General features: G+C 36.5%; 1 protein-coding gene across 5 annotated transcripts in view; it reads left to right on the top strand.

Annotated features, from left to right (window-relative positions):
- Window positions 1-2,322: 2,322 nt before the first annotated feature.
- NFX1 (nuclear transcription factor, X-box binding 1) overlaps window positions 2,323-23,721 on the top strand; it is a 40,871-nt gene continuing 19,472 nt past the window's right edge. For all 5 annotated transcript variants that reach the window (XR_009154239.1, XR_009154238.1, XM_058175766.1 and 2 more), the window contains exons 1-14: window positions 2,323-2,437; window positions 3,892-4,890; window positions 6,693-6,854; window positions 7,349-7,426; window positions 9,698-9,803; window positions 10,253-10,324; window positions 12,046-12,185; window positions 12,612-12,693; window positions 12,791-13,008; window positions 14,192-14,289; window positions 17,559-17,589; window positions 18,721-18,803; window positions 22,226-22,334; window positions 23,553-23,672. Coding sequence is in view for 3 of the 5 variants with exons in the window: in XM_058175766.1 (XP_058031749.1) it covers window positions 2,410-2,437; window positions 3,892-4,890; window positions 6,693-6,854; window positions 7,349-7,426; window positions 9,698-9,803; window positions 10,253-10,324; window positions 12,046-12,185; window positions 12,612-12,693; window positions 12,791-13,008; window positions 14,192-14,289; window positions 17,559-17,589; window positions 18,721-18,803; window positions 22,226-22,334; window positions 23,553-23,672 (2,326 nt within the window). In the remaining 2 variants the exon portion in view is untranslated. The remainder of the gene's footprint in view (window positions 2,438-3,891; window positions 4,891-6,692; window positions 6,855-7,348; window positions 7,427-9,697; window positions 9,804-10,252; window positions 10,325-12,045; window positions 12,186-12,611; window positions 12,694-12,790; window positions 13,009-14,191; window positions 14,290-17,558; window positions 17,590-18,720; window positions 18,804-22,225; window positions 22,335-23,552; window positions 23,673-23,721) is intronic.

Raw genomic sequence — 23,721 nt, 5'->3', positions numbered from 1 at the left:
TTTGTAAGTATGCTCTAAAATAGCCTCACCTTGAAATTTGATTGATTTTGATATTGTTGGTTTTCTATAAGATTTTAAAAAACTGAATTATTCTGGAGAGCCTGTAGGCTGGAGAATATGGAGCAATGCCATCATTTCTTTAGGTGTCTATAATGGTTTCTTTAACTATTTATATCACTTCTGTAATGTAGATTTTTTTATTGTTGGGTGAATCACTGAGCCTTTGTAACTGTGTTGAATAAAAATGGAATAAATTAAATTATAAACTAAATCACATGATATATTGAGAGAATTTGGATCTAATTTGGGAGAGGTTGATTATTACTATTGTTATTTATTAATGGCCATGTATAACACAATTAAATCTTCACATAATCTTGAATTAAGAAAATGAGAAGCAAATATTCTACTTGATGTTTTAATGTACTTCATGTTACTACATTCATCAGGTGGCTACCATTAGTTCCAATAGGGCTTATGTCTTGCAAACTACCTCATGGATATACAGTAATAAGATTTTTGCATAATGGGTTAGGCTTTAGTGATGAAATGTATGGGTCTCATATACATAAAGGAACAGAAGCTGTTCCAGAAAACAAACTTTCTGCAAAATTCTGACAGGATTTAAGATAGATCCTAACCTCATATATATTTATTAGATAGCCAGATTTGGTTATGTATTAATCTCTATCAAACTTAGGGCATATACCAGAGGTGTCAAACTCGATTTCATTGAGGGCCGCATCAGGGTTATGTTTGACCTGGGGAGGGGCGGCGGAGTAGGCATGGTCAGAGTGGGCGTGGCCAGCTCAACATCATTCATGTTGGTGGCCAGAGCGCTTTGGCAGAGAAAATGGGCCCCCAAGATCCGTTTTTGGCTACGACGACCTCCTGCAACCCTCTGCCAGCAAAAATAGAGCCCAGTTTTCACTGGCAGAGGCATCGTAGGCCAGTCCATCACTGTTTCCAGGGCAGCCCCACAGGCCAGATCTAAGTACCCTGCGGGCCAGACCCAGGCCCCAGGCCTTGAGTTCGACACCCCTGGTATATACCATTGAAGAGCCTTGGTGGTGTAAAGGTTAGAACGCAGTATTGCAAGCTAATTCTGCTGACTGCCAACAGTTTGATTCTCAAGAGCTCAAGGTTGACTCAAGCCTTCCATTCTTCCAAGGTGAGTAAAATGAGAACCCAGATTGTTGTGGGCAATACACTGACTCTGTAAACTGTTTAGAGAGGGCTGTGAAGCACTATAAAGCAGTATATAAGTTATATTGCTGTTGGTTTTGGAATTTAAAAGATGACCCAACACATTTTGTATGCCATCCAGAATTGGCTGTCCTCCAACTCCAAACACATAACTAGAATAGTAATGTGGATTTTGCTTGAAAAAGAATAGGATAGCATCTTTTATTGCACCTAATGAGTCTGGAGCTTCACAGTCATCCACCATTCAGTCAGAACTGGAGGCGCTTCTTGGATGAGAGGTGAAACATCTTCAAGGAAAATGAAGTCCAGTTGCCTTTTTTTTAAAAAGCACCTTTGGATCATTGTACCTAAGGACAACATATAGTACAATGCTGAAAGCAGAGGCAATTCTGCCCCCCAATATCTGACAACTGAATCTCGCAGACATTCAAGTACACTGAGAGCATATGCACCAAGACAAATTCCTTGTGTGTCCCAATCACACTTGGCCAATAAAAATTCTATTCTATTCTATTAAAGTCAAGGCTCCATCTTGCAGTCTAGAGAGGAAGCGTTCAAACTATACACGACTGTCCCAAAGGTGCTTTTTTCAAGAGAAAAAGCACCTTTGAGACAACCGTGACCTGGAATGACTGAGAATTTCCATACACGTACACACGACTGTGTGCTATCCTAACGGCCTGCTTCTCTGCTCAGAATTAAATCGCGGAGGCGGGAAAAGCCACTTGTTTTAAGGCACCTGTTCAGGGCAATTTTTAAAAGAGGATCCTGGAGGGAGAGAAGCTCAGACTGAATGAATCTCTATTTCGATTCTCCGAAGATCGCTGCTAGATTCAGTATCCATCGAGGTAAATATGGCATTCCCAGTCCCCGTCCCCCCCGCAGTTGACAGCTCCCTCGTTTTTGGCAGGCCGGGGCAGGTTGGCTATAAGCACTCGTTGGCCTATTTTGACAACACCGGCCGTCGAAACCAGAGTCAGCCTTATACACCTTTTCCCGCTCTACCAGGTGGGACAGCAGCAATAGAGCGGCGAGCCGAGGCCGCCCGGAGGGTGGCGTGAGGCGAAGAGGGGGCGGGCTGAGCACGGCGCCTGCGCGTCGCAGAGGGACGGGTAGGAGCGCTCGGGAGTAGCTTCGCGGAAGGGCGGGAGCTCGCCTAGTTGAGGTGGCGGGTCGGTTGGGAAGCGTGGTTCGGCGCGAGGCATGGCGGAGGCGGCCCTGCCAAACTCAGGTAAGACCTCCGGGGGACTTGGAAGAAAAGAGGAACGGGGTGGGGGGGGTGGGGGTCAGCCCGGGACAATTCCGATTGAGGAAAACCAACCCCACGAGTGGAACAAGAAGAGCCTGAGATGACTGAGCCAGATCTGACTCGACTGTGGGAGGCCGGGCTTTCCGTCCCGTTCCCGGAAGGCGGGGGGGGGGGGGGGAGCCGGAGACTTTTGACTCCTGGGGCACCATCTCTGCCAACGGTACCATTCCGCTCTTGGTCCCTTCTCGGCAAAGCTGAGGTCCCATCCCCGTCCCCCCGAGGCCTGGAGGAGACGGGAATGTCTCCCGTGCAGCGACCGCCAGCGCAAGTTCTTGTCTCCCTTGACTGCAGTGGGACTTAAGAGAACAAGAACGGCTTCTCTTATTTATTGTAGGTCCTTCTCATACTCGCCTGTCTAGATCAGGGGCTATATAGCAGCTCTTAACGTTAAAATTACCAAGGCGATTAAATGGCATAGATTTCCAGGTGAGGGACACCGGGAATGTGTCGTGCAAAACATATGGGGGGGGAATGAATATTCATTCCAGCCGTGCTCTGCTGCTGCAGTGCATCTTGCATCAACAGATGTGACGCTCATATAAAAAGGGGGGCATCCTGACTATCCAATCCAGATCGTTGCCAGTGGGACAGCAAAATATCACGGAATGCTTTTAAAAACTTCAAAATATCAACTCAAAAGGTCACCCTAAGGGATTAGGCTTATTTCCAATTGCATGGTATTATATTGAGAGGCTGTTTGGTTTTGTCTGTGTGTGCACCAGAGATTGCAGTTTGGAAAGATGAAGACTGTAGAAGCTGTTAAACGAACAGCAGTGGCTTAGCTCTGAAAATATATTTTCCTCCTTTTCTGGAGTCAAGCATGGTGATGGTTTGAAATGAAATGTATAATTATTGCAGATTTATTTTCTTTAAAAATAGTATCCTGGGTTTAATAAATGCTTTCTTTTAAAATTTAGCTTTATGCATTAATATTTTCGGAGTAGTTGCCAGGTAGGAACTACTAATTGTCATTAAAATAATAATTGGTTTCCTAAAATAACAGCAAGATGTTCATGGAGAGTTTAACACTGAGCTACAGCTTGAAAAACAAGTTAGATATGATATTGAAAGATGACTTGTTTACAAAATGTAACCATTTTATAACATATAACAGTATTAATTAATATGATCACTATACTGCTTTTTAAAACAGTGCTGTTGTAACTGTGTGTCTTACTGTTGTTTGAGAAAGTGGTAATATCGTGGGGTAAGGAAAACAACTGTCTTTGATAATAAATGCATATTCTCCATTGGCTCACAAGAACCTTTTTCTAAAGGTGATGAATAGCTTTTACATTATTTGCCCCAATTGATTAAAATGTATTCATTGAATAGTGATATGCTTGTTTCATAGTATATGTTTTCCTTTTTCTTAGGTGTCTTAAATCCAGATGCAACTGATTTTGTTCCAAGAGAAAGACAGATTTTCAATCCAAATTGGAGCAATCAATCCAGGCTGGAATTTAATTGTGATTCAAGCAGAAATTCTTTACCTTCTTCTGTTCAATCTAGGCATAGCAAATGTGAAGATTCAGTTACAGATCATAATACTTTCTGCAGCCCAGAAAGCCAGCATGGATGTCAGCCAAATTCTTCACGATTTCACAGTATTGGTAAAACTAAAAGCAATAGCTTACATAGTCAGCGGTGGCAAAGATCAAGGAATGATCGAACACATGGGAAAAATCAAATGAAGCAACTACCTGCAGGGAGCACAGAGGAGTCTCCATGTTTAGACACTAGATTAGTTGTAGGGCGTAGGATGAATCATAGACAATACAGCGATTTCTCTTCAGACAGTGAGAAAGAAGCTGCTACTGCAAACAACAGAGGAGCAAAGCCGAAGAAGACATACTTGATGCATTCACGGGGAAGAGGATTGAAAGAAAAAGAGAAACATTCATCTGAGAGGGAAAAAAGAATACCAACTAAGTGGAAGGAAAAGGCTTTTGAAAACATTCCAGCAGTAGATCAGACCCAGTCAGATTCATCTGAAACATCCATTGGAAAAGCAGTATCTGATGGCTTTTCTGACAATAGCATTGCAAGAAGAAAATACCCTTTTGCAAACAGGCATTTTAGGGAACCTGCATGGAATAAAGAAATTGGCAAAAAACAAGATACATCCAGAAGTAAAAATGCAAAACATGTTAAGAATGCATCTCTTCCACATCCTCCCAGAGAACGCATCAGTGAGAAGAGGAAAGAATCTGTGCTGCATGAAAGAGGTCCAAACTTAGTTAGTGTGGCAGAGAAACAGCCGTTCTGTGAAGCAACTGCACGTGATGGGAGGAAACCACTTCTTCAAGAAGGATATAAAAACAGACGCTGGAAAAAGCAAAATGATGCACCAAAGAGCAAAGAAACTCATACAGGTAAATTTAGAAACTCTTAATAGAGCAGATTTATTAGTGTAGCCAAGTTATAGAGTAGAAAGATACTTTAGTAAAAAGCTTATCGTGTATAATTTGTGATTGTAATGTTGTAATATGAAGCCATTGATAAGGAAGAAAAACATGGTTCTTGTACTATTGTGCAGCAATAGAAATTGTCATCTCTTAATAAGCATAGTTTTATTTCTCTCTACCCATTTCCTATGCCCCTATTTTTACATAGCAATTCCAAATTGTAATATAGCAGTTAGTGGGAGAAGAGAGAAAAATCATTTTCACAGCTCTTCTATTGAATAATGTTGCTGATTACTTTTTGGTACAGTTCAGGTTTTGAACAGAATGTGATAGTTATTTGCTTTCCAACTAGAGCACTAAATGTGTCCTAAAGAACTGTGTAGTTGTTGGAGATTTATCAGGAGTTCTTCATAATGTCTAAAGTCTCAAGCTTGTAAAGATCTTTGGGTGCATGGTGCAAGACACTCTTTGTTCATTTAAGGTTATTGGTTAATCCTAAGAGTTAATCTTTGCTTTTGGAACATGTGAAACATGTCCCAAATTTTCTTTAGCTCACAAGCATGTAAAGTTCCACAGCAACTGAGGCAATGACATAATTCACACATTGTACCAAGCTATGGTTTGCTTAATCATGTTTTCCCTAAGCCATATTTTGTTGGGTTCATGCCTGTTGTTAAACCAGAAACCGTGATTTGCAAACAATCTATGCATTCAGACTTTTAGACCATGGTATGGCTTATGATGTTGCTGTCAATGTATTAAGTGTTCTCTCACAGTTGAACATTTTGAAAACAGTGAATTTGAGACTGCTATTATTTATAACAACTTCTTGAAATGCAGTATCACTGAGAAGGCACTGAACTAATATTGTAATGTCAGCAGCTGCGTGATGTTTTTAATCTTTCTTGTACTGCTGAGGAGCCTGATGTTCTGTCACTGTCAGATGTTTAATGACAATTATGCTCTTGCTGCATAAGTGGACTGGTGCTTGCAGAAAATCAGATTGCCTGCTCCAGTAATGAAAAAAAGTGAATATTTAGATAATGGTACTGTTAGTGCCAGGATTTGAAAGAATGGGTATCTGGGAATAGCACAGTACATTGATGTTTTTTAATAAGTTGATGTTTGAAGGGGGCCATTGGAATGATTTAGCTACACAGGGACAGATGTTCTATCTAAAAAGGTGCCTTTGACATAACGAATGGGTTACTGGCTTTATATACTAAAAAGGTAAAGGTTCCCCTCGCACATACGTGCTAGTCTCTAGGGGGCGGTGTTCATCTCCGTTTCAAAGCCGAAGAGCCAATGCTGTCCAAAGGCGTCTCTGTGGTCATGTGGCCGGCATGACTCAACACCAAAGGCGCACGAAACGCTATTACCTTCCCGCCAAAGGTGGTCCCTATTTTTTCTATTTGCATTTTTACATGCTTTTGAAACTGTTAGGTTGGCAGAAGCTGGGACAAGTAACGGGAGCTCACCCCGTTACATGGCAGCACAAGGGATTCGAACTGCTGAGCTGCCAACTTTCGATCAACAAGCTCAATGTCCTAGCCCCTGAGCCACCGCGTCCCTTGGCTTTATATACTAGATCAGACTAAATAGTCTCCATTACAACACTGTGCTTGAGTGAACCTTCTCACTAAATTTGCAACAAATATGCTACATTAATATAAAGTTCTGACTTACTGCATTTTAGCAAATATACTAAATAAATATTTGTGTAGTAGTATTTAGTATGTTTAATATTTCTAAACTAAAATCTCTCCTAGGGTCTCTGATAGAGCAGCTTACCTCAGAAAAATATGAATGTATGGTATGTTGTGAGGTGATCCGTGTGGTAGCCCCAGTTTGGAGCTGCCGGAATTGCTATCATGTTTTCCACTTAAGTTGCATTAAGAAGTGGGCAAGATCTCCAGCAGCACAGACTGAAGGTTAGTATGTCTTGTTAAATGTATTAAGAAATTTATTACATTGGAATCAAGCATTCTGATTTTTCATATATTATTAAGCCAGATTATTAGAAAAATGCATCAAGTAATTTCATGTATAACAAATGGTTCAGTACATAAGACTTTGTTATTCAATATATTGCTACGCCTTTAAAACATGAGAGCCAATTTGGTCTAGTGGTTAAGGCATTAGCCTAGAAACCAGGAGCCTATGAATTCTAGTCCCACCTTAAACATGAAAGCCAGCTGGGTGACTTTGGGCCTGTCATTCTCTCTTAGTCCAACCCAACTCACACCTTGTTGTTATGGGAAAATATGAGGAGGAGGGAGTATTAGATATGTTCACTACCTGGAGTTATTTTAAAAAATAATAGTGGGATAAAAAACTAATAAAAATAAACAATAGATGATCAAATATACCTTGAAATAAGTTGGGAAAATTAAATTGTTGGAGGGGTTGTTTGCTTGTTTTCTAGATGGTAACAGTGGCTGGAGATGCCCTGCGTGTCAAAATGTTTCATCACAAGTTCCTAGTATTTATACCTGTTTTTGTGGTGAGTGTTTTTTCTCTTTAGTTTCATAAACCTAGTCATGGGTCTTAAATGCCTGCTCTGTTTAGATATATAGGCCTGATTTCTAAAAAAATAATGGAAGGAAAATATCCATCCCTTCTCTCTTTTATAACTCCTTGGAATCTCTCTAGGGTCTTCTCAAACAATTTGGGATTATTGAAACTCCAGAGGGAGAAGGTTATTAGTAGAGAATTTGCAGTATTTGGATTTGGAACAAGTAAAGTTGCTTCAGATTTGGCTTAACTAGGGTAACTACTGTACCAACCAGGAACTCTTTAAAGGAGTGTCTTCTTCTGGGCTTGCATGGTAATTGTGCAGGGTCAGGTTTGTTTTCCTGAGCATATGTAGCTATTGTTCATGCTCTGCAAAAGGCATTGTTACTTAAGAAGTTGGCTCACAAGAGGGTTACTCAATCCTAAAATACGACCCCGATCTTCCTCCCTTTACTTTTCTTGGCTGACTTTAAGATTTGCACCAAAATAACTGATTTTTAAGTTTCATAAATTTAAAATATCTGTATTTACTTTCAGATTGTTTTGTATGACCATTTGCTACCTCTAAAAGACAAATTAATGTACATTTGTATAGTGGATTGTACTTTTAGGATTTTAGAGATAAAGCTTGGATATTATAGGTTACATTTATGAGAAGTCTTTTTGAACTTTTTGTCAGCTGCTCTACTATTCTGGTATCTATTACTATAAAGTTATCTACATATAAATCTAATGTTATTTTTTCTCCAGTTGGTTTCCACTAACAAAAATGAAAACATTGCCTTGGGAATAGTAAAATAAAATTGTGATACAAAAATCGGGAAACATTGTGTATGCCTCTCTTTCTTTTGTGGGCATACAGACATATATTTAGGTAATTCTCAACTTATAACAGTTCATTTAGCAATTGTTTGAAGTTGTGATGGCCTCAAAAAGCAATTTATAATCTGTACTGCCACTTATAACAATCGCAGTCCCTCCTGCAGTTATGTATGGTTTCAGCATCCTGTGGTCATGTGATTGCAATTTGCAACGTTTTTGCCACTTTGTAGCAAAAGGCATCCATTTAACAACTATGTGAACCATTTAATGACCGCTCCAAAAATCACCATAAAATCAGGCCTAACTTAATTTACTACTGCAACGACTTACAATGGAAATTCAAGTCTCAATTGTGATCATAATTTAAGGACTACCAGTACAGACAGTCCTCAACTAAAACTATTTAGTGACCATTCAAAGTTAATGGCACTGAAAAAAGTGACTTATGACCATTTTTCACACTTACCATTGCACCATCCCCGTGGTCATGTGATCAAAATTCAGATGCTTGGCAATTGGTTTATATTTATGACGGTTGATGTGTCATGTGATCACATTTTGCGACCTTCTGACAAGCAAAGTCAGTGGGGAGGTTGGATTCACTTAACAACCAGGTTACTAATTTATCAGCTACAATGATTTACTTAACAACTGTGGCAAGAAACTGTGTTGTAAAATGGGGCAAAATTCACTTAGCAAAAGAAATTTTGGTTTCCATTGTGGTCATAAGTCGAGGACTACCTGTAGTTTTCATTTGCCAGTATTGGTAACAGTCTTTATAAAATATACCTGTCTTACATAATAGAGACGCTGTCATGTTTTTCATTGCTATATAGCTTATCACTATGGAAACATGCAGTTCCATGTTTTAAAGTATATGTTGAATAAAATTAGATACATTTAAGACTCATAGTAAGGTACTAGTAATTATGAATCGAACTCTTTTAGTTCTTTAAAGTCTGAGATGTATATTTTAAAGGTCTGTGGTGGAAAAAAGGGATACATACTATAGGTTAAACTTGTTAGAATAACAGAAAGCTGAATTTATTTATTTTATTTATCATATTTATATAGCCACCCATCTCACAAAATGTGAACTGGTGACATACAATGTAGCTACAAGTACAATTATTTCTGTTTCCCATTACTGAATGTTTATATAAAGTAAACATTGAATAGTAGAAATAGAGAAGGAAAGATAATGATAAAAGGTATCTCTAGGAACTTGACCATGCTTACCATCATCATGCAATTTGAATTGAATCTATTGTATTAAAGACTTAAGTGTGTTCATATAATACACTAAATATGCCTTATAGTTCACATTATAGCTTTATATATTGCATGAAGCCAGTCTGTGTCTATATGTAGTGATTTGTTTTTTGTGGGAAGCATAACATTTAAATGTTCTAAATAAATATTTCTGGGTTCTTCCTAGGCCGGGTAAAAAATCCTGAATGGAATAGAAATGAAATACCACATAGTTGTGGAGAATTGTGTAGAAAGAAAAGATCAGCTCAAGATTGTCCACATTTATGTAATATGTAAGTCTGTTGATACTTTTTTTAAAAAAAAATGTTTCTTTACAGCTTGAATATGGGTTTTAGATAATATGGGATACCATATTCATCTTATTAGTTGGGCACAAGATTTGAGTTAATATAATAAATTTGTTCTTATAATAACCTAGCATGTCAGCTGCCATCTACCTATTTTTCTTCTGTCCCTCTCTATCCTTTTACATTGTAGCTCTTTCTGAAATTGATTGTATAATTTCTTGAATATATGAGTCTAGGCAAAGAATCAGAAAATGTATATAAATTGTGTATATGCATAAAATGTATACATAAGTATACTTGTACAGAATTAACACATGTTGATTCTAAATCAGAAATAAATTAGAATAATAATACATTAACTATATGGGAATATATATTGGCACAGCTGGGTAAAAATGAAATAGAAATACTGCAATCTTTTATTTGTTTCTTAGACTTTGTCATCCAGGACCTTGCCCATCCTGCCCTGCTTTTATGACCAAAAAATGTGAATGTGGACGTACAAGGTAATTTAGTCTGCATTTGAAAACTTACAACCTTGGGTTTTATAAGTTATTTTTTAAAGTGTCATTGGAATATTACAAATATTAAGTATAACATATCTATTCTTGGGGAATTGGCTTGTTCTTTCTAAGGGTCTAGTCTCCTAGACAACATACGAATATGCGTAGTTAGAATATGCTTGTGTAGTGCCCTCCCTCATTTGGGTTTCAGCCAGTGCTTTTTAATGACAGTCAATCTGTTACCAAAATTGGAATAGTGCTGCTAGGGGAAAAAAATCCTTGAGGAATTCATGGAAAAGGAACTAATATTTAGGATATGGAATTAAATGTTTATGTTTTCTGTAGATACAATGAATAATATTTAAGGTTTTACAGTGAAACTATATGAGAAATAGATGGCATCTTTGATTTTCTAGCAATAGCATGATCTTTTATGATCTACACCACAAGTAGTTCCTAGGTTTAATTGCGCCCCTGTTGTCAATTCCATAAAATAAAAATTTCCATAAAATAAAAACATTAAGAGTTTAGTGTTTAGAAATAATTTTGATAGAGCTAAAGAAGAATAATTTATGAGTTTATCATTACATTTTTTCACATGCTGTTAAGATTGAAAATGCAAAATTTGATAATCCTATTTTTAAAATTATTGTTCTTAAAATACTTTTTGTTTAGGCTTTGGAGTAAAACTATGTCCTTTCATTTAAACTAAGAAAACTAATGAATGGCTAATATTGTAAGGCAATATTCAGATTTTTAATGTTATATTATCCTAATGTATAAACAGTATAATGTATAAGGGTTAGCATTACTATGACGCACAGTTCTAGATTAGATGAAATCTGAATTCAGATGCGATGGGTAAGCTATTTTGTTAGATTTTGACTTACTGTGATGTATGAACTCAGCCATTGTGATTTATAAACCATAATTTATTACTTAGGTTCTGTAAACCCAACCATTACATCTTGCTATCCAGGCCATTATTAGTGAGGATTTTATAATACTGTTTTTTTAAGATCACAAACGATGTAAAAAATAAAGGAGATAAATTTTAGATATTTTTGCCTTTATTCTGTATTTTTTGTTATGTTGGCATATGGACACACAGTTAATCTGAACTTAATGAAAAACGTATATCTGAAAGGGGGAAGATAAATGTTTTCCTCAACCAAATTACTAATTAAAAATAGAGAGCTTACACCATGTTAAAGCTTAGATTTTATAAAATTTATATTTTATCAAGTTTTTCATGGACCAAAGTTCATTGCAGGAATGGTTTAAGTTTTTATTTTAAGGTGCCACAAGACTTGCTTTTGCAACAGCAGATAAATACAGTTACCTTTCTTGAAACTGCAAATTTAAACTTTAAATTTTGGAATAAAATGCTATGTGTAGCTACAACCATATAATTGTAAAGAATGGGTTTGAGCTTTCCAGTAGCGCAAAAATGTTATGTTTAAAACATTGATCCTATTGTGTGGAAAGAATTTTTCTGTTTAAATAAAATTCCTTATAGTTTGCAATATTATGAAATTATAAACCACCACCACCCTTAATTTAGCAATACCTCTAAAGCAAATGCCAAAGTTTTCAGGAAGTTTCATGCCTCCTAATCAATAGCTTTTTGTAAAAAAACAAAAAAAAAGTTGAGTAAAGGGTTCAAGTGTGAATATAGAATTTGATCCATTGCTTATGACTGATTTAGTTTTCTTCTTCTATAGCCATTCAGTTCGCTGTGGGTATTCTACTGCAATTCAGTGTACTAATATATGTGGGAATGTTTTGAATTGTGGTAAACATAATTGTACCCAGAAATGCCATTCGGGAAAATGCTTACCATGTGAATTGACTGTAAAACAAGGTAAGGATTTCATGATTTTTTTAAAAAAATATTTATAAGTACTACTTGTGAGATTTACAGAATTACTCTTTTTGTAGGACCAATTTTCTACCAGGGTTAGGTTTAGGTATGCATTGATACATATGCATAATGAAGAATACAACACTGTGGCCTTTTACAGTTTGCATTAGAAGCTACAATTGCTATGATGGTAGAATGATAATGATATTACTATGTTGAAAAAATACAATATATAGTAGGTGAGAAATCTTGTCAAAAGAACTGTGCTTTTCTGTAATTTCCATGCAAAAGCAACCCCTCAAAGCTAAAAAAAAAGTCAGCTATTACTAAAAAGTCAAACATTTTGGTCTAGTGGTTTAAGGCACCACTAGAACTTACATTTTATACATCGTCTTACACTTTACGTTTATGATTTCTTCTGTTTAGTATGTTACTGTGGGAGCACCTCTCGAGAAGTGTTATGTGGAGCAAGTGAAGATTGGTTTTCATGCCTGAGAACTTGTGGGAAGTAAGAAAATAGCTTATTTAACATATATTTAATTGATCTATTTTTCCATATTTATTATTAATATAACAGTACAAATCAATTATAATTCTAATTTCAGAAAATTATCCTGTGGAATGCATAGCTGTGAACAAGTATGCCATCCACAGCCCTGTCAGCCCTGTCCACGGCTTCCACAAATAGTGCACTGTTGTCCTTGTGGACAGACTTCTCTTAGTAAATTACTAGAGCTGGGGTGTACGGAACGTAAACTCTGCACAGATCCTATCCCATCATGTGGAAGAACATGTGGAAAACCTTTACCTTGTAGTAGCTATGGTAATTAAACATTGCTTGCTTCCATATTTAAAAATGTATTGTGCTTTAATTATCACATTTGCAAAATGAAATACTAAAAGCATAATTTTGAGCAAAAATAACTCATTTCCATGGTGATAAATTTTAGTTTAGAAAAACAGACATTTTGAGAGAAAGATGGGTAAGAACTTGATGTTTATGGCTGATTTGTTTATAATGGAAGATTGAAAGAATCAGTAAAAACATAACAGTGAATATTCTGAATGTGGGAACAGACTTTTTTTTTAAATACTGTCAGGAGTGGGTCTCGGGAAAATAGATGTGGAAGAAAAGAAAACAAAGAAAATAGAATGAACGAATAATGACTGCAGTTATTTATTAAACAGTATAAATAGATTAATCTTCCACACAATTAATGTGAAGTTGGTATAAGAAAACATGTGGAACAGAATGAAATAAGTTACAGAATGCTTCAGAAGTGTGGGGGAAGTATGAGACTATGGATGAAGAAAACAAACAAAGGTAATCCTTGACATATGACCCCAGTTGAAACCAGAATATTAGTTGTAGAACAAAGTTATTAAATGTGGTGTGTGACTGTTTCACTCAACAACTACAATCCCAGCTCTCCCGGTTGTGGTTGTTAAGTGATTTTGCAGATTGTTAAGCGGAGTCCCAGATAAAGATTTCAGGACTGTTTCAGGGATGGGGAGGCCCTGGGATACCTAATGCAGGTTGTGCATGAGTTTGGGGGATTCTGCAGTGTGAAACACATGTAATGCTTGCTATACTGACCAGATTTTTGCTTTTCAGAAAAACCCTGAAATATAATACTTACGAATAAAAAACTTACTTGAAACTATGCCAGAATTGTCATCACTAATCAATGTAGTCATGTGATGTCACACTTTATGATCACTTTGCTTAGTGACAGAAATTCTGATCTCAATTGTCTTAGATAGAGGACTACATGTAGTAGGGAGTTATCTTCCTAACCTGCCTCACAAAATCTTTTTTAGCTATCTGTATACATAATTTTAAAAACTGCATTTCAAGATTTTTTCTAAAAGCAGTGCATTTGTTTTTGTTTTTTTTAAAGTCTAAATAGGCTGAATTGTGACTGTTGATTAATAATAAAAATCACAGTTGGAATATCCTCTAACGCTAAAACTTATGTTAGAAATAATTCTCAAATTTTACGTAGATGCTGTGCATACATGTGAAAATCTCTGCCATGAAGGCGAATGTGGACAGTGTTCTCGCACATCAAAGGTCTACTGCAGATGTGCCTTAAAATTAAAGGTAATAATAAAAAAGCAAAATGTTGAAAGTGAAAACGTTACAGATGCAGATAATAAAACCTGCTATGTCTGTTTCCTGTACATGATTATTCTTTAATCTTGTTTATAAAATCTTTTGTTTTCTCCAATATATTTATGAAACATTAATTGCTTTTCCAATTATTCATTGCAACACTTTTTAACAATTTGATCCAAAAGGCTATGTGTATGTATATTTAATGGACCATTTGGGGAAAGAGAGCATCCATTTTTCCAAATTTTCTAAATTTAAAATTACATCGTTATGACAATTTGCATAATTTCTCTTAATATCATTTCACAAATTATACAGATTGCCACAAATAAGTTAATTGTCGGCTAAGTTTCATTTTATTTTTAAGCTCCTTGTCTGAACTACATTGTATTCAGTGTATCTATTTTGGGGCGATATCTAAATGAAAATGCTGCATCTTAAGGTTCTTAATTAGGGGTTTACTAAATTAAGATTTCCCTTGTATTTTTGTATCTTGATAATTGGTAAAAGTAAATAGAAACTTTAGTTTGGTCATTGACTAATGAAAATACGGTCAATAAAACTTAACAAGCAAAATTAACCCATAGCATCAAAGACTGTTGGCAAGATCAATAGCACTTATATACTGCCCCATAGTTCTTTACAGCACTTTCTGGGTGGTTTACAATGTCAGCATATTGTCCCCAACAATCTGGGTCCTCATTTTACCAAACTTGGAAGGATGGAAAGCTCAGTCAACCTTCAGCCCTGTCGGAATCGAACTCCAGGGGTGGACAGAGTTTACCTGCAATATTGCATTTTGACCACTGTGCCATCAGGGATTTGTGGGCAAAGCTTACACATAATGCAGCAGAATTACAGGTAGTCCTCATTTAACAACCATTTGTTTAGCATCTATTTAAAGCTATGACTTCAGAGAACAAGTGTTACTTAGAACCAGTTCTCAAAGTTCTGACCCAACACCCCTGCTCTCATTTGAATGTGATCTGAGTACTTAGCAACTGGCCCACATTTAGAATGATTGTAACATCCCACACGATTGCCATTTGCAACCTTCCTTACCAGCGTCCGCAAGCAAAGTCATTGAAGAAGCTTCAGGGAGGATCACAAGTACAGTAGCTGTAATAAGTCCCCTCCCCTCTACCCACAACAGCTGACTCCGCCACACTTATGGGACATCTCCTTATGGGCCTTCCCCACTACACCTTGTGTCCCTGCTGGCCTGCTTCTAAGCCACCTAGGAGTCTTAATAATTTATAATCCTGTTTAGTGACAGCAGTAGGGAGTGCTAAAATTACCATCACCAAGTAATGAGATTGTGTGACATTGTTTCACTTATGACTGCATCTGCACTTAGCAACAGAAATTTTGAACTCAATTACCATTGTTAATTGAAGATTACCTGCATGCGGTGGATATAGAAAGTCTACACACCTTCTTAAAATGACAGGTTTTGGAGATGTTAAAAAAAATCAGACCAGATAAATCACTTTCCACCTTTAACACATAAGCTGTACAATATAATTGAATAACAAAGTGAAATCATTTGGGGGGAAATCACAATGGACAATAACAATAAAAAAAAAACTTTACAATAACGTGCACACAGCCTTAAACTAATACTTTGTTGAAGCACCTTTTGGTTTTATGACAGCATTCAGTCTTTCAGGAGCCTATCAGTATGGCATATCAATGCCCATCTTGTTTTGGGAATCTTTGCCCACCCTTCCTTGCAAAAGTACTCCAAATCTGTAAGATTGTGATGGCATCTCCTATGGACAGCCCTTTTTAGGTCACCCCACAGAAACTTTGATTTTCTAATGAAGGCATTCTTTTATTGATTTGGAGGTATGTTTTGGATTGTGGTTGTGTTGAAAGTGAACTTTCTTTTCATCTTCAGCATTTTAGCAGTAGTCTGAAGGTTTTGTGTCATAATTGACTGATAGCTGGAACTTTTCATAATTCCCTCCATCTTGACTAAGGCCCCAGTTTCATCTGAAGAAAACAGCTGCAAAGCATAATGCTGCCACCACCATATTTCACTGTGGTATAGTGTAGTTTTGGTGACATGCAATGTGGTGTTTGCGTCAAACATACTTTTGGGAATTATCTTCACAAAGTTCTACCTTGGTCTCATCTGACCATAATACTTTTTCTCACATGCTTTTGTAAGGCTTGATTTGGTTTTTGCAAAATATAGCCAGACATGGATGTTTTTCTTGTGAGAAAAACCCTACCACACAGTCCAGATATATGAAAAATATAGGAGATTGTTGTGACATGTACACAACCAGCACTTGTCACAGTACACAACCAGCACTTGTCAGAGATTCCTGCAGCTTCTTTAATGTTGCTGTAGGTCTCTTGGCAACCTCTTGGACCAGTTTTCTTCTTTTTTGTCATACAATTTTGGAGGGACAGTCAGTTCTTGGTAAATGTCATTGTTGTGTTGTGTTTTATTCACTTGTTGATGTCTATCTTCACTCTGTTCCATGGTTTATACAATACCTTGGAAATTGTTTTGTACCCTTCTCCTGACTGCTATCTTCTGATAATGAGATCCCTTGGATGCTTTGTAAGCTCTTTGCAGACTATGGCTTTTGCTGAGTCAGAAAAATCCTACCAGAACAGAGTCACTATAATTGGTGGCAGGTATGTACTGACTACTATTCACCATCCGTTTGAATGTGATTGGTGGATTCTGAACACAGCCACATCCCTACTAATAAGAGGGTGTGAATTCTCATGCAGCCAATTATTCATTTTTTATTGTTATTTTTCCCTCTAAAAATTTCACGTTTTTTTTTCAACTGAATTGTACAGCTTATATATTATATTTAAGGTGGAAATAATTCTGAAGTGACTTACAGTATCTTGGTCTGATTTTTTTTTACATCTCGAAAACCGTGCATTTTAACAGAGGTGTAGACTTCCTATATTCACTATGTCATATTTAATCTGTAAATCGTTCTTCAAATAGAATCTTCTAATTCTCAGATTTCTAAATGTGAGTTTAATTTCAATTTAGCTAAGAAAATGCATACTTCCTTATTTCCAAAATTTTGCTGACTTGACGTAGAATCAGTATTATTTAATATAAAGGGAACTTTCAATTGCTTAGCTGGTGTAAAGAATACCTTTTGTTCTTTGCAAACAAATTAATAAGACTGTGAAGTACACATTGCAACATATTCCTTTATCTTTCTAAATTTGTCAGAATGATAGTATAAATATTTACAATTTCATTTTCTTTTTAGGAAGTTCCTTGTGCCTCTCTAAAAAATCAAGGTAAATAATCTTAACTTCATATACAAGCATATAATAAATATTAGAAGCATTTGGCTACTAGCCATTAACAGTTTAAGGCCCACTTTCACTTGTCAACTGTTTTCTAACATAGCTGATGTTGAAAAGCCAATATGCAAAGAATGTGAATAGTCAATATTACTATTTTGATATACCACAAATAGTTGGAAAGAGCCAGAGCTTATTGAATATGTTATGCTGTGATATATATTTTCAAAAAAACTGGGTTTTAGCTAGTGATGTCTATTAGAATGAGGGCAAAACAATCCATCTTCCTGTATACCATCAACATTTACCTTGGGTTTAGGGATCCTAGAACAATAGGAGGTCATATAGAAAAGAAAATAAAAGATTTAAAAATGAAGGATATCCATTAGAACAGGAGTGTCAAACTCAAGGCCTGTGAGCCAGATCTGGCCCATGGGGTGCTTAGATCTGGCCCGCAGGGCCACCCTGAAAACAGCGAAGGACCGACCCTCGATGCCTTTGCCAGCAAAAACAGAGCTCTTTTTGCTGGCAGCGGTTTGCAGAAGGCCGTTGCAGCTGAAAACAGAGCTCAGGAGGCTGTTTTCATGGGCAGAGCACTCGGGCCACCACAGGTGCCCCTGAAACAAGTGATGTCCAATTGCCCATGCCCACCATGGCTACGCCCCCCCTTCCCCCCCAGGTCAAATACAACCAAGATGCAGCCTTCAATGAAATCAAGTTTGACATCCTTGCATTAGGAGATGGACATTCTCATCAAGATTATAGTTTAGACATTGTCACGGAAGCTGAAGAAAATCATTTCATATTTATGAAATGCACATATTATTATTAGGTACAGAATAGTTGTCTGCAATTACCATTAATCAATTTCTAGCTTTTCTCTTTCTATTATATTTTGAATAAGCAGCAAAATAAATATATTGAAATGTAATTTTTCATTTTTTTTTCTTAAAAAACTTTTTGAATTCTGAAGTTAACGAGTATTATTTCTTTTCCTTTTTTTATTATAAAGGTTTTGCAGTTGCTAAATATATCTAATAACGGGGAACATAAAACATTTACTTCAAATTACATGAAGTTACTATCAATTTATAATAATAATTTGAACATTTTCCTTTTTTAAAGTTAAAGTTCCATTCTTATGTGACAAAAGATGCAACAAGAAATTGTCGTGTGGACGACACAAATGTAATGAAACATGCTGTGTGGTAAGTTCATGAATGTGTGAAAGAAATAATTGTGTCAGTATAATTACACTGTTACTTTAATTGTGTAGATCTAGCAAGATTGACCAGTAATCAAAATGCATAATCATCCTGAATTTCACTAATAATCAGTTGAAGAAATCATTTTTTAGTTTTTAGTGACTGAAACTGAATTGGTTGAAGACATGAATTGGAAATAGTTTTCTTATTGTTATTATTCATGAGTATACTTTGACTTTTGATTTTTATCAAGTGGCTAGTCAAGATAACTGGCAAAAAGGCAAGACATAAACAGTTGCAAAGTAATAGAAATATTTAATGTTATTATTCATTAATTCTATTCAGGAAAAAGTCTTACTAAACTGTTTTGACTCTTTTCCTAAAATCAGAAAGTGTAGGATCAAGCACAGATTTTCAGAGGTCCTTCCTAGCTTTACTGCCTAGGGAGATCCAGATTAAGAGACTACACAGTCCCAAACTGGATGGGAGAGGGGGAAGAATTCAAGGTAGCCACACCCTAGAAACTCTCAGGATATGTTTTAACTTTAGTTTAGTTTAGTTTTTACTTTAGTTTGGCTGAATTCTGTCCATTGTGTATAAACAAATAAAGGATTGGACTCAATTGGATCTCACTTTGTAGTCTTTAGACTTGGACCTGACAATAACAAAGGCATGCCATCAAAGGTCGTTAAATCACACATTTTATGACCATTATGACATACTACCATAATGGGAAGGCACCAATATGGCCCGATGTCAAGGACATAGCTTAGTACAGGTAGTCCTTGTTTATTGAGTGCCTTGTTCAGAAATCATTTACAGTGATGCTGAAAAATAACTTTACAACTAATGTCAACATTTATGACTTTCGCAGTGTCCCTCAATCATGTTATTATCATTACAGTAATATGTGTTGTCCTATGCCTAATCTGTTGTTCCCCCTCCCCCCCTTGAGAGGTAGCGAAGGAGGGGATTGCAAGAGAGTAAGCAGACTCACAATGAAAGCATTGCATTAGTGCAACATTATGAATGCAAATAGTTTAACCCACTCTATGTCTACTTGCAGATGGTCCTTGACATAGGGCTATAATGGAGCCTTCCTATTATGGTAGTATGTCATAATGGTCATAAAATATGTGATTTAATACCCTTTTTTGTGGCAGTTGGTTTACTATGGACACAGTTATGCCCAAAAATGGAAGTGTTAGTTTTTGGCAAAACAATTGTAAATGTGGTCACATGACTGGACACTGCAAACAGCCATAATTGTGGCTATGTCGCCAAGTTCTCAAAGTTTGCCTAGTCATCAGCACTTCAAATACAGGTCATAAGTCCCCTTTTTGGGGTTGGTCATAGCTTTCACCTGTCACTAAGCAACTGGTAATAAATTGAGGACTACCTGTAATCTCTTGCAATCTTTTGCTTTCCAATCTCTCCACTTGGAGAGTGGAGCATGGTTGGAAAAAAACCCCAACAATTTCTATAAGTAATCTACACTGTGCCTGACCCACTTCTCACTCACCCTAGTGGAATTATTAGCACACAATGGGGAAAACAGTTTATATTAGTTTTTTATTTTTGTGTTTTTAAATTTCATTAAAAAATATTATTAAAAAAAGCAGAAGATATGAAACTGTTTAGTCATGTCAGTTCCTAACCAGCCAGTCCAGTTCTTCTGGGTGAACATTCTGAAAGGGAGAGGAGTGAGGAAAAGGAAAGCATAGTTGCAGTCATGTGTTTCCCACTTAGCAATCACTTCTCTTAGAAATGGAGTTGCTGGGCCCAATTGCGGTTGCTAAATGAGAACTATCTGTAATGGTAACAAGTAGTACCGAAGATGTAATTGTTCAGATACATTTCTTGCCAGTTCCACCACCTGGAAATCCAGAACAACTAGGATCAAGGAGCACTTCTTAATGGCAGTTCTACTGTGTTGTGCGGTGGGGGAGGCAGGATGCTACCCAGAACCTTGTAAATTTCAGTCCTAGGGACTGATTTCCTAATAAACATTGTATCTGTTTTGTTCTTCATTATTGAGCTTATTACCATACTTAAACATCAGACAAGTGACTCAATTCTTTGTTTAAGTCTGTCTCCACAGTGATGGAATCTTACTTCAAAATTCCAGATAAATTCTCAGAGTGGTTCATACTGATACTGAAAAATAGTCCCCTAGATTACCTCATAGTCACAGTCCAACATTTAAGACTGGAACAACACCATAAAATAGGGCTACCAATTTCTAGTTCTTAAGTGATAAACAAGGCTATGTCACAATGTGGTAATGATAGCATTCGGGAGTTCAAGAGCATAGATTGTAGTCATCCCATTTGGTTTCTTACATACGTCAGTGAAGTTGATCAGAGCAATTTCAGTCCCATATCTTTGCTAAAAATACAAATGAAATAGATGCACATAATCACTATTTTCAGATGTGTCTTCATATGCCTATCATTTTCTAGAAGACTATAGTTAGCAGTAATATCTTCGACATTTGAGTTCAATTGATTGTTTCACTCTGAATCAAGGGAAGACATATAATATTGGTTTTCTCACTGCCTCTTTTTCATGGGGAAAGGTACAAAAAAGCATTAATGCCTTCTTTAATCATATCCTCAGTTCTTTTTAATTGATTTAATCAGCTTGGAGGGGCAGTGATCAGGTAAACATATGGCAGCATTAATCACACCAGGCTTGAGCCATATGCTTCACGTTCACAAACTGAAAAAAAAAGTACACTTACACATACATACATATATAATGGCCTGGAGACATATAAGTAAATATTTTTCATATAATATAACAGAATATTGCCCCAAATTATGTTTAATCCACACCTTGTCTGACCTACCTGATGATTTCTTCCATAATCTATCCTTTGTTGTAATGGTCAGCATTAAGATTAATACACTGAAAATTAGTCTGTACAAGATCATTTAGTGACTTTTATCTTCCTGTTCTTGAGAGTGCACTCCTATTGAAAATCTAATTCAGGCTCTGGCAATCCTTACCAGTCTAAGAGAATCTGAAGGATTGTCTGTATTACATCTCTTTCCGTGTGTATTAAAACATCCTTTGGAACAGCTGTTCCACCATTTGCATCTTCTGATATGAAGGACATGATAGCTAAAGAAGGCTTCCTCAAAGTGTTGAAAGTGCTTGCTTTTTTCCTTTTGATACTGGGTAAAACAATGTGCTTGCACTGCTAGAAATTTATTTTGAAAGTATTAAAAAATCTCAGCATATTATTCCAAATTTTCGTTATAAAATACTACTTTTCAAATATTGTTGGAAGAAGACAGATATATGCCAATGCTTCTGACTGAATACTGATTTGGAATTTCTATGCCGAGTGAAGACTTCTAATTATTTGTCATTTTTTTAGTTCTGGATCATGTTTTTTTAATTTTTGTTTTTGTTTTTAGGATAAGGAGCACAAGTGCTCTTTGATTTGTGGACGTAAACTGAATTGTGGTATCCACAGATGTGAGGAACCTTGTCACCGTGGCAATTGTCAAAAGTGTTGGCAGACTAGTAAGCGTTTATCATCATTGTCTGTAGTTTGTCAGTATATAATGTTTTGTTTAAAATAGCATACTTTTGATGATTCAGTACTTTATGCATAATCTAATGAAGGTTAGTGACTAAGCCCTGTGACATTTGCTTTAGGCATCTATTTATGTTTAGGTGCCTGCTATTTATGGTCTGTTTCAATGGGAATTTTCTTATTGAATGCACTGTCCTCCCCTATTACATTTAGATTGCAGTCTTGCTCACTGTTATACCTATAAAAAGGTATAAGGAAGTCAGAATGGCGTTTATAGCAAAGCCTTCTCAGAATCCAGACTGTTTTAATAATGATTGATTGCAAGACTACTCTTTCTGGGCATAATGCTTGAGTTACTGAGTATACAACTGCATGTATTCGTGATTCCTAATTATCTAAAGCCATTTCAACTTGTTTGTCTTAGATTTGACTAACTGAACAATGTGGGGGAGGAGCAAGGAGCAGGGGGTACTACTTTTGCACTACAATGCTTTCCAAAGCATCTTTTGGATATCACATACCAATAGCAATAGCTATTGTGCTTTACAGCTTTCTCTAAGCGGTTTACAGAGTCAGCATATTGCCCCCAACAATTTTAGATCCTCATTTTACAGACCTCGGAAGGATGGAAGGCTGAGTCAACCTTGAGCCAGTCAGGATCGAACTCCTGGCAATGGGGAGAGTTAGCCTGCAATATTGTTTTCTAACCAATTCACAATCACATCACCACATCAAAAGTACAGATAGTCCTCAACTTACAACAGTTCATTTAGTGACCATTCAAAGTTATAACGGCACTTAATAAAGTGACTTATGATCATTTTTCACAGTTACAGCCTTTGCAGCATCCTCATAGTCATTGTGATCAAAATTCAGATGCTTGGCAACTGGTTCATATTTATGACGCTTGCTGCAGTCATGGGATTGTTTGTGATGGGTCCTGCAGTCATGGTATCGTTTGCAATCTTCTGACAAGCAAAGTCAACGCAGAAGCCAGATTCACTTAATAACCGGCTTACTAACTTAACAACTTTATCAATTCAATTAACAACTGTTGCAAGAAATGTCGTACAATGGATCAAAACTCACTTAGCAAATGTCTCACTTAACCACAGAAATGTTGGGCTAAATTGTGAAGGTCTATCTGTACTGCATATCCCTATTGATATTGAGAAGTAATTTATTTTATCTTTGTTTTCCTCTAGGTTTTGAGGAATTAACTTGTTATTGTGGTGGATCAGTGATTTATCCCCCAGTACCTTGTGGTACTCGACCACCAGAATGTAAAAATCCATGTACCAGGCCTCATGAATGCGATCATCCAGGTAAAGTATACATTTAAACTCTTTTTTATTTGCTAAAGGTGCAAAACAT

This window comes from Ahaetulla prasina, chromosome 3 (genome assembly GCF_028640845.1).
Source record: "Ahaetulla prasina isolate Xishuangbanna chromosome 3, ASM2864084v1, whole genome shotgun sequence".
In the NCBI taxonomy this organism is placed as follows: Eukaryota; Metazoa; Chordata; class Lepidosauria; order Squamata; family Colubridae; genus Ahaetulla; species Ahaetulla prasina.
The sequence above is the reverse complement of the archived record's forward strand: the minus strand, read 5'-3'. Positions and strand labels throughout refer to the sequence as shown.